This window comes from Phoxinus phoxinus (genome assembly GCF_949152265.1).
Source record: "Phoxinus phoxinus genome assembly, chromosome: 3".
Classification (NCBI taxonomy): domain Eukaryota; kingdom Metazoa; phylum Chordata; class Actinopteri; order Cypriniformes; family Leuciscidae; genus Phoxinus; species Phoxinus phoxinus.
The window spans coordinates 12,506,839-12,523,639 of record NC_136878.1 but is presented as its reverse complement, the minus strand read 5'-3'; the positions used below and the strand labels follow the sequence as shown (position 1 = coordinate 12,523,639).

At 37.3% G+C, this 16,801-nt stretch overlaps 1 protein-coding gene across 1 annotated transcript; it reads right to left on the bottom strand.

Moving 5' to 3' along the window:
* Nucleotides 1-125: 125 nt before the first annotated feature.
* cds2 (CDP-diacylglycerol synthase (phosphatidate cytidylyltransferase) 2) lies at nt 126-16,577 on the bottom strand. Its single transcript, XM_079605980.1, has 13 exons — nt 16,392-16,577; nt 11,953-12,083; nt 11,634-11,730; nt 8,507-8,604; nt 7,272-7,411; nt 5,887-5,945; nt 4,862-4,944; nt 4,627-4,714; nt 4,085-4,153; nt 2,965-3,117; nt 2,556-2,675; nt 2,239-2,342; nt 126-1,334 (listed from the first exon to the last, which is right to left on the bottom strand). Exons 1-13 carry the CDS (start codon nt 16,569-16,571, stop codon nt 1,202-1,204), a joined length of 1,455 nt encoding a protein of 484 aa, XP_079462106.1. The 5' UTR covers nt 16,572-16,577; the 3' UTR covers nt 126-1,201.
* Nucleotides 16,578-16,801: the final 224 nt, after the last annotated feature.

The window sequence follows — 16,801 nt, the reverse complement described above, 5'->3', positions numbered from 1 at the left end:
AGTGACACCCATTAAGGCTTCCTTAAAATAAATAAATAAATAAAGTAAATAAATATTGCTTATGGCACATGTTAATGATCAACATGTATTAGCGGAGAATAAAATACCTTAAGAAAGACACAGAATAGTTCTGACCCTTTATCCATGAGTTTACAGTAGGTGAAGGTAAAAACAAAACAGATGGAACAGAAATAGACTTTGTCTCATCCAGTGAAAATGGTACAAAATAGTTCATATGAAATTAATTTAAAACCAAAACAGTCATTGAGATTTGATGGCCCAACCTGATCCTTAACTTTTAGCATGTAACAGTTCACAAACAAACACAGAAAAATATTTTTGGCTTAACAAAGATTAGCTAGTAACTACTCAGTGACAATAGAACATTAGGGGAAATAAGCTAGAAATGAACAACAATTCTTGAACATTGAAGATTCAGTGTGAAATGTCTGTCAACATCTTCCTGTCAATCACTGAATAATGAAATCTGAATCTTCTCCGTACTGTACCTTCAGGAAGTACAGTATACGTATATATATATATATATTCCCACACATCTGAACTGTAACAGTCACCACCTATTGGGCTTAAGCACATCTTTGATATCAATGACCATATTGCTTTTAAATATAATGTTACAATGTCAAAACCCAAGATCAGGGAAAGAAACATGAATTTACGGCACTCTGCAGTGGAAATACAAACTTATGATGGCGTATGGAAACACACGTTAGCACAACCACAACAAAAATGAACAAAGGCTAGCCTGAGGTTGAAATGACAGTGTGATGAGCAGTGCATTAAAACAAATAAAACATAAACATTATAAAATATTCAGACAATCTATAGGTACGGAACATTTGTACACAAGTGGAATTGTACGACTGTAACAACAAATGTCAACGTCTTCTCAATATATATATAATATTATTTTGTGGCATAAAAGATAAACATAAAACTTCACAAAAAAATTAAATGACAAGCGAAAACACTGATTTGTACACGCACTCACTCACTCACTCTCGCAAACACACTGAAAATGGAATGACCCAAGGTTGTAGTTCAGTTTTCCGCTGTTTCCCTTCCTATGTTACTCGTCTCATCTCCCACTTGCATTCATGCCTGGATCTGTTTCCGTTGCACTCTCCTCCCTCTATCTATGGCTCACTCCGGTGGGATGTCCCTAGGGTGGTCCGAAAAGTTAGGCTGCTTCTTCTAGGGCAGGAAGCAGGCCTTTCTCTGTCAGATGAGCCTTGAGCGAGTTAAAGATGTGGAGCTGTTGGTCTAGTCTCAAAGCAAGAAGCTGTTGGATGACTTTAGAGGGGTTTGGCCCTCTGAAAGAGAGGAAATTTCAAAGGAAACGGTTTTTATGCTCTGGAAACACTGACATGATTAAAGATGACTCTAATTGTAAATAACAATGCATGATTATATTAGTCTTTGAAAAACAAACACTAAACCTAACAAGCAACTTGCTTGATAGAATGATAGAGTGCATTAATGTCTGCCCACTTTTTTAGCAGTCTTGGTGCCAGAAGTATTTTTTCCCATAGGGATTTAAAAATATATACTTTGTTAAAGCATTATAAGCTATGAACTAAGCCAACCAGGTATGTGGTGAATCACAACATTACAAACATTTTTATTTAAAGCAAAAAAAGTATTCAAAAAATCAGACAAAAACGTATTTTGACAGCATAGCTAGACTGATTATATCATTAGCTTTATGGGAGTGGGTGTTCCCTGGAAGCTCTTTGGGTGAGATTTGTTTGTTCAGACTGATTGGTGGAATTTTCTGTATAGCATCATGGGTAATGTCGTTTTTTTCACCTCGAATTCAGCTGTTAAACACTATTATTTAAAAAATAAGTTAAAAAGCATATACCATCGATTAACAATGTTACAAAATATTTATATTTTAAATAAATGCTGTTCTTTTGAACTTTCTATTTATTAAACAATCTTAAAATGTAACACTTCCCTTAAAAATATAAAGCAGCACAATTGCTTTAAACACTGATAATAAGAAATGTCTCTTGAGCAGCAAGTCAGCCTATTAGAATGATTTCTGAAGGATCATGGGACTCTGAAGACTGTAATTAATGACGCTGAAAATTCAGCTTTGCCATCACAGGAATAAATTACATTTTAAAATACATTAAAATAAAAAGCAATTATTGAAATTGTAATAATATTTTACAATGTACAACGGTAGTGTATATATAATAACGGTCCTACCTGATAAAGCTGGCGATGTAAACATTTACAAATGTGGCCATGAGGTACTGACAGTCAAAGCGGTCCATGATTCCTCCATGACCAGGAATGGTGTTTGCAAAGTCCTGCAGAGATGGACAACACAGAGAAGGTATGACCAGAGTGTCGAACACATGACAGGAACCTGTTCAGGTAGTCTGATCTACATCGCATCACATCTAAATGGGCCTTTCCATTTAATATGCCATGTAGTGAAGAAAGCTGTAGTTAATAGTTTTAATACTGCACTGAACCAGTTTCAGATCTGTATGATCTGTGGGTGGACAAATTACACTTACCTTGATTTTGAAGGCCCTTTTGAAGCCACTGGCGAAAAAGCCTCCAAAAGGTCCCATGATGGAGGCAAAGCTAGACAGGGCGATGCTGTGGATTTGGAAAGGGTACAGCTTTACTGTGGTCTAAGAATAAAATGGGAGAGAGATGGAAATGTGTTAGACACTGACTTTAATTGTATGCATTTTCAAAATAAGTAACACGAAGGATTTTAGTTGTTAGTTGTTTTTCTTTAAAACATTGTGTTTTTGTGGTCTAAAGAATAGTGAAGTAGAGCTGTGACAGATTCAGTGAGTGGAGAGTCAGCAGATGGCTGTCTGAGCAACTGGTTAACACAGGCACAAACAGACCAAATAAGAGACATGAGGAGTAAGTGTCTAACAGATTGTGTACTTGTGAGTGTGTGTGTTTTACCCAGCCCGTGATGGACTGAAGTACAGTCGGCAGGCCGTAGCTCTGAAGCTGGAAGAGTTCAGATGGCTCACAGTCCACTGTGAATCTGTTGGAGTCGTTGTTAAACTCAACCGGGCACACAAAGTAGCTATAACCTGCCATCACATACGACAGCTGGAGAAGGGGAGAAAGGGATTCGTTATTTTTCAGATGCATCTCATTAATGTATTAAAGGTGCATTATGTTATATCTCAAAGTCGTTTCTGAACATTGTTCATATTTGAAATCAACCCAAACAAACACAACCCCTCTCTTCATTGCTCCCCCTCCAGTCCTAACCACCCTGCTCTGAGTCGGTGTCGAGGCGAGTGCACTGACAAGGACGCAAAACAGTAAACACTGCATTCTCTACCAGTCAACAGCTTGCACAACTCTCCCTAACTGGACTCGGTTACACACGCAATGCAAGAGTTGATGTCTATTTATCGTAGCAGAAGCGCAACAAAATAATGCTTCACGAAAAATAAAGTGAATATGATAAACGAACGACAAGCACAATTTTTTTTACATACATACACAAGAGTAAATACAAACAAGAGTTCGTTGTTTGTTGCCAACAGCACAGCAGCTCCAGACAAACAATGACACTCAAACCCAGTGTTACTCACGTATTCCGCTAATCAAAGCAACCGTCTGTTTTCAGGCCTTCCAGCTTAGCTCTCTTCAGTGCTGAAAAGCTTTTCTAATGTTAATGTGGGTCCTAAAGCTCTTTCCTGATAATAACCCTTCATTTTCCAGTGATATTCTTATGAGCTTTTCTCTTTGTAATGTCTCTCAGCCATCTCTCTTTCTACAGTCTTCAAATGTCCCTCTTGCCCGTTCCCTCTCGTCCACCGTCATACGCCCCCTAATGCTGATTGGCTACACGTTTGTTGTTGTGTCGGTCCGACCAACTTTCAAACAGTGTTTTTCAAATATCGCTTACCCCACCTTTAAGTACAAAGGTAAAGGAGGAACTTCATCAGCCTATTCCAAGGTATCAATAAAGGCAATTTTCATTCTTACATCTCCAAAGTTTCCAAATCTACATAAAACATTCAGTAAAGACCAGAAGAAGAACAGGAAGAAGGTTATTACTCACTAGGATTCCAAAAACAATAGTGGCGAAGAAGCCACCGATAAACCCCTCCCACGTCTTCTTAGGAGACAACTGCAAAGAAACATCAGCATTAAGAGAACTGTACTAACAATACATTTAGCCACAGAAAGTATTTTCTATTCATAAAAAAAATGTATTACATTTTCCACAATAATATTAAGCTTCAAAATAAGTTGAGCACCAAAATGAAAATATCAGAATGATTTCTGAAGGATCATGCGACACTAAAGACTGGAGTCATGATGCTGACAATTCAGCTTTGCCATCACAGGAATAAATTATATTTTAAAATATATTAAAATAAAAAAATCTTTTAAATTGTAATAATATTTCATACTATTACTGTTTTAGTGTATTTTTTTATCAAATAAAAGCAGCCTTGTTGAGCATTTAAAACAAATCTTACCAACCCCAAACCCAGGTAGTGTAAATATTATACAGCCATTTTAAATCATGCAGATGTAATGAATATTTGATTTTTTAATAATATGGGATAATTAATTTGGGATGTCAAAAACACAAACCTTGATGAGAGGGGTGCGACCGAAAAAGAAGCCAAACATATAAGCCATGATGTCATTACAGATAACACAGGAAATGGGAACAATAAACCTGCGCACACAGAAACAGAATACTTTATACACCAGAAAATCAACGGTACTGTTTCCAATATTCTAGGATGTCATAGAATTGTAAAGTTTAAATGTTTAAATTTGTAAAATGGTGTTTGATAGTGGTGAACATGAGGCATCATCTTACCAGATCATCCCCTCAAACAGGTTATGAATGATTAAGTGGGACTGAGTCACCACAATCAGCAGGGTCACATGAGTCCAACCAAACTGGGGAGAGAGAAAGACAGGATGAATAGCTCTATTCACTTCAAATCTGGGACAAAAGGCAGTTCTATAACAAGGAAAAGATAGGAAACGTGCAGGGTCTGTGGCCACGATTAATATCAGCAAACATGTCAGGCTGACATAACTGATATTCCTATAAGGGTGATTTCACACCTGAGCGTTTGTTTCAGAATCTGGTACGTTTTCTCCGTGGTTCGGTTTGTTTAGGCATGTCTGAACACGGCAAGCGTGCTTAGATCCACACCAAAACAATCGGACCGATTGCAAATTAGCTCTGGGGCGGTTCGCTTGAGGTGTGAAAGCAATCCGACCCAACGGACCAAATGGTATTATACTTCATAATGGGAAATGTGCTATATAAATAGCAGTAGTGTCTGATTCTGTGAGTGAGCACATTAGTCGTCACAGTTAAAAACCAAAAGTGCACCCCTTCATCTTAAAATGTTGTGTAATTGCGCTTCTCCGTGCAAGAATGCTATCCCAATAAAGCCTTGATTCCTGCTCTAGCTGCATTATAACATTCATATAGTGTTTGTGTGCGTCTTGACACTGTTAACCTCTAGACAGCGCTAGGAGATCCACAGAGAGCGTGTTTAAATTTGCTGTGGTATTAATACGAATGTAGATAAAACCACATTAAGCTCATGGAGCGAGCTTGTCAATCATCTTGACAGATGAAGCAGAGGAAACTCTGACTAATAAGAGGACAGTTGTACTTGCATGTGACTTGCACAAACACTTTTTGGTACGCTTTGAAAGATTGTCTCATGAAAGCGAACACAACCAAGGAAATGCCAAATTGAAACAAATGAAGTCTCTGTTTGGAACAAAACAAACGATCTATAGGTGTGAAAACGCCCTAAGGAAGTCTAAGGAGTCGAACCTGTAGAACAGACTTAATGCCACATCAACACACTCACTCACCATGTAGAACTGGAGGCGATAGTGTTTTTTCACCAGGCTCAGAACAAACATGCAGAACCCTAGAAAAGAAACAGACATCTGTTAAAACAGACAGTTCCACCAATGCCATCACCACATGTCTAAGCAACTATTTTTGGCCAGTCACACTGTTACTAATTATGCCTTGTTTGAAAGGAAGCAGCTAGTATAAAACCGACCTCGCTAAAAAGGCAATCTGAAACTACATAAATTAAGAATCTGAAGTACCGGTACATGGAAGGTTTATACATTTTTTTTAACACTCTGTACAAATTGATAAAAGGAACTTTGATTATTTGTCTTACTTTTGGACCATTTATGGCAAGATAGGACATGATTTGTCTCAAGCAAGGGTGAGCACTGTTCAGCTATTACAAATGAATACAGCATTATGTATTCATTTGTACTGGGTATTATGCAATCAACTGCCATATACAGAGCATCTGAAAACAAGCAATACATAAAGGTAACTAAAGTGAAGTTCCACAAGGAGATCAGGCCTATTTATAAATAAGCGCTTTTAGAAGGTGATTTTCCATCTTTCTAGCCTGAATTTAATTTTAATTTAATCATACACAATTTGTACTTTTTTTCCCCTGCTTCAATAAGCAGTTTGGATTGTCTGTTTAAATTGTTATTTTAAAAATCTTTTTATATTTAAAATAGAAAAAAAAAATAGCATTGTGTTGCTTTTAGCTCAGGAGGAAATCTGGTGTCTTGCATCATTTTGTAAGAGAAAATGAGCGAGGGGTGCACAGAGAGCCTAACCACATCCTGAATTGAATTTCCTACCTATGAAAAAAAAAATACGCTCCAAAAAAACGTTAGTATGTCACCACGTCTGCATTCGAATATACAGTAATATACTGGTAATTTACAGGTGTAACTCGAAAAATTTGAATATGGTGCAAAAGTTCATTTATTTCAGTAATTCGACTTAAAAGGTGAAACTAATATATTATATAGACTCATTACATGCAAAGTGAGATATTTCAAGCCTTTATTTGTTATAATTTTGATGATTATGGCTTACAGCTTATGAAAACCCCAAATTCAAAATTTAGAATATTGTGAAAAGTTTTTAATAAGCTGTAAGCTATAATCATCAAAATTATAACAAATAAAAGCTTGAACTATCTCACTTTGCATGTAATGAGTCTATATAATATATTAGTTTCACCTTTTAAGTCGAATTACTGAAATAAATGAACTTTTGCATCTGACTTTGCCTTCAGCACTCTGTGTGGAAAGGTTGAGAAGTAACAGTGATAACTATTAGTTCTGAAAGTTTCCAAAGGCCTTTAAGCCTCCAGAAACACGAATGATGAAATGAAGTACCGTGCTTGTGTAACAGAGAAGGTTCTGACCTGTGAGGTACAGGGCGAAGGAAATGAAGCGATGGTATTTGCTGAGGATGCGTAGAGGCTCCTCCCTCTGCACCAGGCTGAAGAAATAATCCGTCACCGTTTCCCCATAGAAGAAGTAGTTCACACACAACAGGAAGTACCTGACAAAAAAACGTTAAAATCTGCAGTTAGGCATCATTATCATTATGACAAAGGCCTTTCACATGCAATCATTAATCAAAGTGTTTCTAATGCTTGTGAAAGCATTTGTAATGTGCCCATTTGATGGCAATAGAAGATTTAGGAAATGGTCAATTTAGCTGATCATCAGCTGACTAGGATTGTGACCACATGGAAGAACGGTGTGTTAGGCTATACACAGCAGGACTAATGTAGAGAAATGGTTTTACTTATATCTGATTTGCCAGATAAATAATTTACAAAACCTTAAAAAAAAAGTTCACCAGTCTTTGAAATAGGAAGAATCACACAAATTAAAGACTAGGTTTAGGTTTGTTTGTTTTTGCATTGAATTGTAACATTTTTAATAGATATTAAGTATGCATCCCTTCTTAAATTTTTAGTAATCCAATGTAATAAAATAAATTATAAAGCTAATTAAATTCTGTAAAAGTAAATCCATGGTTTAAACCTCAAGTTGTTCCAAACCTGTATGAATTTCTTTCTTCTGCTGAACAACATGAGTAAATGACGTGAATAAATGATGACAGAATTTTCATTTTTGGGTGAACTATCCCTTTAAAACTGCCCACAACCCCGCAACCCGGTGGGATTTTCACATTAATAAAACATGGTGAATCTTTCCTGCAACATTTGAAACAAACTAGACTACAGTTTAAATGCAGCCTACACCAGAGTGAATTTATCAGACCTCTATACAGCTGGTGATATAGCATGTATAGCTGGATGAATAAACAAGCGCAGTGGTTAGTAATTCAACACAAAAAATTAAAGAACTTGTAAGACATCAAGACAGCCAAAATATGAAGAAAGTGATGATGATGCCCTCTAGAGAGAGAGAGAGAGAGAGAGAGAGAGAGAGAGAGAGAGAGAGAGAGAGAGAGAGAGAGAGAGAGAGAGAGAGAGAGAGAGAGAGAGAGAGAGAGAGAGAGAGAGAGAGAGAGAGAGAGAGAGAGAGAGAGAGAGAGAGAGAGAGAGAGAGAGAGAGAACAGGGAGAGAGGGAGTAACATGAAGTGTGAAAATGAAGTTGGCAGGTGTGTGTCGCAGGTCTCACCAGCTTAGAGTTCTGAACCAGGGCAGGTGGTAAGAGTGATACACACTGTAACCAATTGTGATGATCTCCTGGAAGCACTTGATCTGAACACACATCACCTGTGGAAGACACAGAGGACAACAATAATAAAAAAACTGGCAATCTACTCAGATGTCTGTCTAGTTGTTTTTGAAAGCAAGAATGCATCCTGTGAGTGTATATAAGGCTTTAATTGGCAGTAAATAAAGCTTATTGTAAATATGATATACAGGCCAATATAATTTATTAGCCATTATTAAAAATTAAACCTCATCATGACATGTATTGTCTGTAAAAATTTGGATAATTTCGATTTTAGATTATGTTGCACCAACTAGAGGTAGTATAGTGGGATTATGGGATATATAATATTTAGTTTATATTTAACATTTTTATATTTTCACTTGCTTGTGTTTTAAAGTTTTTCATCTAATATGTATATTTTATGTTATAAATGTATATATAAAAAATATTTAATAATAACAATAAATATATATTTAAATGGTAAGAAAATATTTATTCAAGAGTATTTCCTTGCTTAAAACAGAGGTCCCAACTATTCGGCTTTGTAAAGTACTCACCTAAAAATGTATAATTATGCATATTTTATATTATTGATTAAAATGTTGTGAAGCCTTAATTCACTTAAGCATCACAACATTAATATGACATTGAAAATGAACTTTTGATTTCAGTATGTCCATGATAGTAGATTTTAATAGGTAGCAGCTATAACATTAAAAATCATATCGGCTATAATATCTGTAACAGCCAGATCGTGAATCAAAGTGGACACTTATTATTCAGAGAGGCCTCATAAGCACATCTGCAGGCCTGATTCAGCAGCTCAGCTGAGTAATAATGTTTAATAATGTTAACCAAATAATCAACATCAATGCTCATCTGTCATGTGCAAAAAAACACCAAAGAGACAATATCTCAACATTAATTGGTTTATGACTCTCCTATGAAATATTATCAGCGGTTGTAACCAGATTCTTCCATAACCTGGAATCTATCAGTCTCCTTTATTTCCTATAAGTGTCATCAACTCTAGTTGACAATTTTCTTAAGATGTTCCCTATAATCTATAATAAATGTCTCTCTGTTTGTATATGCACCATATACTTCATTTATTATTAGCCATTTGTCTGTGTCATGCTTATCAGGTTTGTTATCACACTAATGAAAGTGTAAATGCAACCAATACACAAAAGAGATTTGACTGTAGGGAGGAGGCAGTTGAGACACAAATTAGCTATGTGAAAATAAACACCAAACTTTGATGCTGCATTTGGAAGATTCAAAACTAGCTGTTTTTTCTCTAAAAATATGGCATCTGAGCAGCTTGTTTTTCTTAAAGGGATACTTCACCTCTGTAAAGATGAATGTGTATTTAAAATGGGTCATTTATGTAGTAGAAATGTGAAATTATTTTTGAATTTGGAGCCTTCTAGACTGAGAAAAGCCAGAAAATGTATTTGTGGCTCATGTGGATGAAAGACAACAACTCCCAGAATGCACTTGCTTCACTGCCCTACGAGGCCACGCCTACCGGTAACAGAGCACAGTTAAATAACAAGGCTAGGCTACTAGTGAGTCTCCGTGACGAGTCTGCCCGGATTTCGAGACCGCCCAAAATGTCTGGGATTCGGCTTTTGCATTCTACAGTCGCCATTCATTTTATTTACTGTGGCGAGCAGGACGAGACTGTGGGCCGCTCGAGAACGACGCGAGGCCGGTGGCGTGATTACTGATGAGCGGCACCTGTGAGATGCACCGTCTCGTTTCTCTCACAGAGGAGCGGGAATTTTCTTTGAAATGTTAAAACACACATTAACCCATCACTTGTTTAGTATTCATGTCAACACTACTTTCAGATTCACCAATCGGAATGAATTCAGTTAGATTGAAACAAAAGGTGTGCATGTAAACAATGAATGGCGACTGCAGAAAGCAAAAGCCGAATCCCGGACATTTTGGACGATCTCGACTGCCGGACATGTCTGGGAAAAAGAGGATGGTAACCTCTACTACTCAGCTTTCTCCACAGAACAAGAACCCGTTAGCTTAGCGTCCAAATAAAGATGGCTGACACTATTTGTACATTTTGTGAGTGAGATCCCAAAATACATAAATCTCTTGTCTCAGGGGGATATGAGGGAGGGAAGCACGGTAATTTGAAATTACTACAGGTTTTCTATTGATACAAAGCTTAAAGGATAATTCCGGTATTTAACTCCTTGAGTCTATATTGTAGTTTGTTTTGGATGAACAAAATTTTTTTTGACAATGGTTCCTCTCTCGAGTTTTTGACTATATGGACCCATTTAACATTGGAGTCAATGGGCATGTCCGAAAATGTCATTAAAACAGCCAATAATGTTCGTTTACAAAACTGTTAAACTCACCGAGTGGTTAGTGGTGTTCGTTGATGATTATAAACAATATATCACTTGATGGCGATAACTGATGTTTATGTCTCGCGGGACACTCACGGTCACAGTCGAGTTCAACTTCGTATTACAAGTAACAATTAATGAAGGTTTTGTTTGTTTATTTCGCTTACTCTCCCGGAGCACAGTTGCTCTGCTCGCTAGCCTTATGAGAAACGGAAGCGAGCAAACAGACTACATCGACCAAATGTAAACAGCCCCCTTTCCGTTAGCGCATTTATATTAACGAGCACTCAGTCCTTCAACAGAATTCAATGGGATTTTACAAAATGACGAATAAAACACGACAGAAACTGTATTTCGCAACACTTTTTGTTTCTGGAACATCAACTAACATCACTAATCACTCGGTGAGTTGCACAGTTTTGAAAACTAATGTTAAAGGTTGTTTTAATGACATTTTCGGACATGCCCATTGACTCCAATGTTAAATGGGTCCATGGCCAATTCTATTATAGTCAAAAACTCGAGAGAGGAACCATTGTCAAAAAAATGTTGTCCACCACTCTTGTTCATCCAAAACAAACTACAATATAGACTCAAGGTGTTAAATACCGGAATTATCCTTTAATGCTAAATCCTGAAGTATCCCTTTAAGTCTTAAGTGGCCATGTCCCTTGGTATCTACAACAACAGGTAGAGAAGATACTCACAATCATCATCAGCACTATCGGACCCAAATAAATAATGAAAAAGAAGAAGGAGATCATAGCCAGAGTAAGGATGCCCCTCACCCACCAGTTCCTCCATCTGCAAGCGAGACAAACACATTAGCGCAAAGCATATTGGGTGGAAATATAATCTTCCTAATGCAAGGACTAAAAGCTCTGGTGGCCTTTTGGTTGAATGAATCATCCGGTGTTCACAACAACATACCATTAATCCACTCTGGAGTAAGACACTTTTTATATTACATGACATGCAAATGCATTGTAATTTACTAAAGAGTCAGGTTGATTAAGAGACGTTTACCGTGAGGAAAGGCCTGAGAGGGCTTTGTTGAGAACCTCTGGTGTGTCATCGGCAGAAACAGGAACCCCAGAATCTGATTTGGTCTCATTGTCTGAGGCTCCATCTCTCTCCTTGCCCTCAGTCTCAGAGCCCTGGAAATGGTTGGAGAGAAAAAACAAAAAACAAAGAACACATGAATTAATTATTTGTTCATTAGCAAAGAATCTCGCCGTAGCATTAAAAAATGGGGGGGTCAGTAAGATTTGTAATACTTTTATTTTGCAAGGATGCATTAAACTGGTCAAAAGGGACAGTATAAGACTTTTTCACTGTTAAAATCTCCATTTCAAATAAATATTCTTCTGAACTTACTAGTATTCATCAAAGAATCAAAATGTATCACTGTCTACAGAAAAAAAATATGATTAAAAAATATTAAAGCATGTCCGATTGCAACAATAAGAACGTTTCTGAAGGATCATGTGACACTGAGGACTGGAGTATTGATGCTGAAAATTCAGCTTTGCCATCACAGGAATAAATTATGCTATATAAACATTTTCACAATATTACTGTTTTTACTATATTTTTGTTAAAATAAATGCAGCCGCTGTGAGGAAGAGACTTATTAAAATAATTATTTAATAAAACGTATTGACCAAACCCATATGTTTGAACGGTAGTTTATGAAGCACACAGGATGCGCTCATACTCTCGTTGATGTATCTTGCTGGGGTTTTTTTTTTTTCGGGATCATGAGCAAACAACTTTTGTAATGGCCTCAGTTTTATTGGGCCATTCACCCTATAAAACTGAGGCCATTAAAAAGGTTGTTTGAAGCATGAATTAAAGATAAACACAGACCCCATTTAATGTTTAGGCTATATAAGGCAGCATCTGTATCTAACAGGCCTGCGTGCACAGTAACAAATTACATGCCTTCATCACCATAGAAACCAGCTGTCATCATCAGATGGGCGGCACCAGTTGCTCGAGCTGTTACGATTGTTCCAGAAATCTTTTTTCTCTCCCTGACATAAATTATTTGGATTTGCTTGCGAAGAGCCCCCTAAAGCTAACAGACATACATATACGGCTGACACTCAACTGACAGCAAGAGCTACAGAAGGATCCAGGGTTTCCATGGAGATGGGCTACATCCTGATATTCAAGATGCCAGAGTTAAAAATACCCTTCCTCTTTCCGCCCACCTCCTCCTCTTAAACTCTCCCACCGTCTGCAAATAACTCATCAGGAACTGAGGACATCCCACTCTTTCTAAGAGAGACATTTTCAGTCTTCCTGCCAGATCGGGCCCTTGCTCATCTCAGAGTATGAGCAACACTTCCAAGAAATTGGCGGACAGCAGTCTTAGCCATCTGGAAATGTGGAATTCCCTGACAAACACAGCATCAAAAGACAATCTTCAAAAGAGATGACTGATGTAAGCGTGTGTTAAATGTGTCACATTCATTCAAAATATTATGTGTGACATAATCTCCGACATTGGATATGATTGTTGCATTTTGCCCCTAGTGGCACTGAACTTTTAAAGCAGCAGCCAATAACCTCTGCATATTCGCAGCGGTAAAATTAATGTATGAATACATCCACACAAAGCAAATGCTGCATTATCAACAAATAATTACTTAACAAATATTAAGTAATTATTTATAACAACCACACATTTACTTAGTTTTGGATAGTCACTTTACGTTCGAAAATCGATTGCACAATCGATCGGGACCAACCAATACAAGTTTCGAAAACGAAAATAGGGAATCGATTTTAACAGCCTTCTCGCTACGGGCTACAATCGCCAGCGTAGGCGAAATTTGTTTGACATTTCTAATCGTAAACACAGCCATGTTGAAGCCTGCAGTAATGTTTTTCATTGATGTTATGGCAGTCCAGTCTGCTTATTGTTTTTCGAGAATGTTGCACTCCGGTTTGTCATTGTGCACGAAGCTTCACGCCAATAAATCATCAGAAATATTGCTGACTGACGTCTCAAGCGCCCTCTTTACGTTCTAATGCCTGTTAGTTGTCCGTATATTTGGCGTTGAAAATGGAAACGTCTTTAGACATGGAAAATCGATTTTACAATCGATTCAATGAACACTTGTCTCAAAAATGGAACAACAAAAGTGACAGCCATAGTTTGGGATGTAGCTGTTGTCAGATACAATACAGCTCACAGGCATATGCAAATGTACAAATCCAACAATATTTATTGTTTTTGGAGCTTGTCTAGCCACGAAAGTTCTGTAGCCTATTCAAATCATTCAGATATCGCAAGCCATTGAGATATGCATATCGTATTTGTGATATTTTGATATGTAGTGCAGCCCTAGTAAAAATGCAGCTTAACTTCCTTGTACAATATAACACCAGGACATCCTTCTAATTTCACCGGCATTCTTGTTTAACAGGTGCACAGCCACAGAACATTCCCTAAGCAAACAATTGACATTAGAATGGGCCGTACTAAAGAGCTCAGTGATTTTTAACGTGACGTCATAGTAAACCACTAGTAAAATGATTCGGTCTGCTGTGGAAGAATTTGACTACTGTGCACAAATACCAAATCTGAACCCAACAGATGAATTGGAATGGCAACTGACTATTTACAGCCATGGTTTTAAAATGAAATATTAATCAAGACAAGCACATATGGGTGAGGTGTCCCCATTTGTGACCATGTAGAATACTTCATCCTGAACTCAACAGGGACACACTGGCTTTCTCTATTTCATTACAATGGCATACTTTAGTCTAATGTAATAAACTCAGCAGGCCTCCCTCACCTCTCAAATTAATTCTTAAAATTCTTTAACTCTCACAGCAACACAAATACATATCTGTGTAAAATCCTGGGAAATGTGTTAAAAGATCAATGCAAAATAAATAAATAATAATAATAATTTTGATTGGATGCACAGGTGTGTGTGACCGACCATATCATAATTATTTTTGATATGACCAAATAATGATATGGTCAATTATGATTGATTAATCATAATACTTTATAGTATACTGAAAGGGATACGTTTTTTTTGTATCCATACAACTGTTTGGTCATCACCAACATTCTTTAAAATATCTTCTTTTGTGTTCCACAGAAGAAAGAAAGTCATAGAGGTTTGAAACAACGTGGGCGAGTAAATGATTAAATAATTTTCATTTCTAGGGAAGATATCCTTTTGAAATTAAATCAAAATCTGAGAAGCAGGAAAATTATCAAAAAGACTATGTTAGATTATGGAAGCAAAATAGGTTGCAAACTTGCATGCGGTCTTCAAAAAAACAAATTTGCTAGACAGAAAAAAATATATGGTTATAGGTTTGCCTGACTGCTGATAGCCTATACGAATGCAGGCAGCACAAGGTTTAATTTGCATGATCCAGTATCTTAGTCTCAGTGCTCCAGATGAAAAATTAATCTATTAATTTTAGCATGATAGAGACCCGGTCACTAACCTAAGAGGCAAAGTTATAATTACACACGCGTACGTTTTTCTTTCAACTCCAACAGCACCGTGTTGGCAGCCCTAAAGATAGAATGGGCTGTTGTGCTCATTTCGTCTTTTGAAAGAAAAGTATTACAGAAATATAACAGGAGGAAGTTATATGGTGAACCACACAAACCCAATGACAAAAAATAAATTATTGACCAAGGAGACAGATAAAGCCAGTACAAGAATTCCTTAGATTGTAGTTCTTTCAATAACTTTATCACATCCAACTGACAAAACCTGCCCTTCAATACAAAAAAATAAATACAAATACACAAATTAGCAAAGTATCCACAAATATTTACTATTAACTTATTATTAGTGACTCAAATGAGTCTTTTTTATAAACTGTGAACTTGCTGTAAGGGTTGAGCCCATGCCTACAGGTCAAGGACTTGTTTTGACACATGAATTTTGACTCACCCATCTGCCCACGTCTCTCTCATTCTCCATGTTTTCTACCTTAAAATGTCCACACGCAGCAGTCCATGCACTCCAAATATCCTCTATCTCTGCTGAAAGAAAAGCTTATCCAGAAGAGTTTAACCTCCCTGTCCTAAACTGAACAGTGCAGGGATTGTTCATGCCACTTAACTTAATTTCAGCAACATAGCACAGCAAGAAACACACTGGGGCCTGATAGTGAGAGGTGATGCGTTTTGTTTTGGGACACAAGCAGGAAACCTCGAGACCCCTGAAGATGCTTAGATGATCTACACGAGCTCTATTCTGCTATATTACACACAGACTCGTGAACGCTAGAAGAAGAAAAATACGTTGCTTTCGTGCTGTGACATGTCACTTGCACGGGGGATCCAGAGACATAACGAGTTACCGTTTTTTTCTCTCTCTTTCGCCGTGTATGACAGCATGTAACGTTAGCTCATATGATAGCCATAACAACACCTATCTCTCCACATCTGTCTCTTTATTTGGTAACGTTACCTTATCCTCCGAGTGTTGATGCTGCAGCTCTTTTTCCGTCGCTCCTCGGTGTCGTAGGTCTGTCATGGTGGGCTCGGTTTGTTGAAAATAAAGGCCCGATGAAGTAGCAATCTTCGGGGGTTGCTGTTCGTTTTCAATGATTGTTATTTGGGACTGGAGAGGGCGCGACTGCGTGCGCATGCGTGAGCCAAGAGTGCGGAGGAGCGCCCTCAAGTGGCCAGTGTTGGGAAAACATGCAGATAAATGAAGAGGATGGATGGACGATGCACATTTATGGATATTCTTTTTTGTCTATTTATTAATGGCCGATTTATTAATGTAGATTTGTAGAGTAAAATATTTGTGTGGAAGTGAATAGTAACTATGCAAAGTAATAATTATAATTCAATGAGTTATTATTTAATTCGAAT

Bases quoted from the DNA above. Each gene is read 5' to 3' on its own strand.
- cds2 (XM_079605980.1), bottom strand. From the start codon at position 16,571: ATGCGCACGCAGTCGCGCCCTCTCCAGTCCCAAATAACAATCATTGAA. The intron at 4,715-4,861 runs GTAAGATGATGC...CTGTGTGCGCAG, and splicing joins CTGTTTGAGGGGATGATCTG to GTTTATTGTTCCCATTTCCT. The intron at 1,335-2,238 runs GTAGGACCGTTA...CCTCTCTTTCAG, and splicing joins TACATCGCCAGCTTTATCAG to AGGGCCAAACCCCTCTAAAG.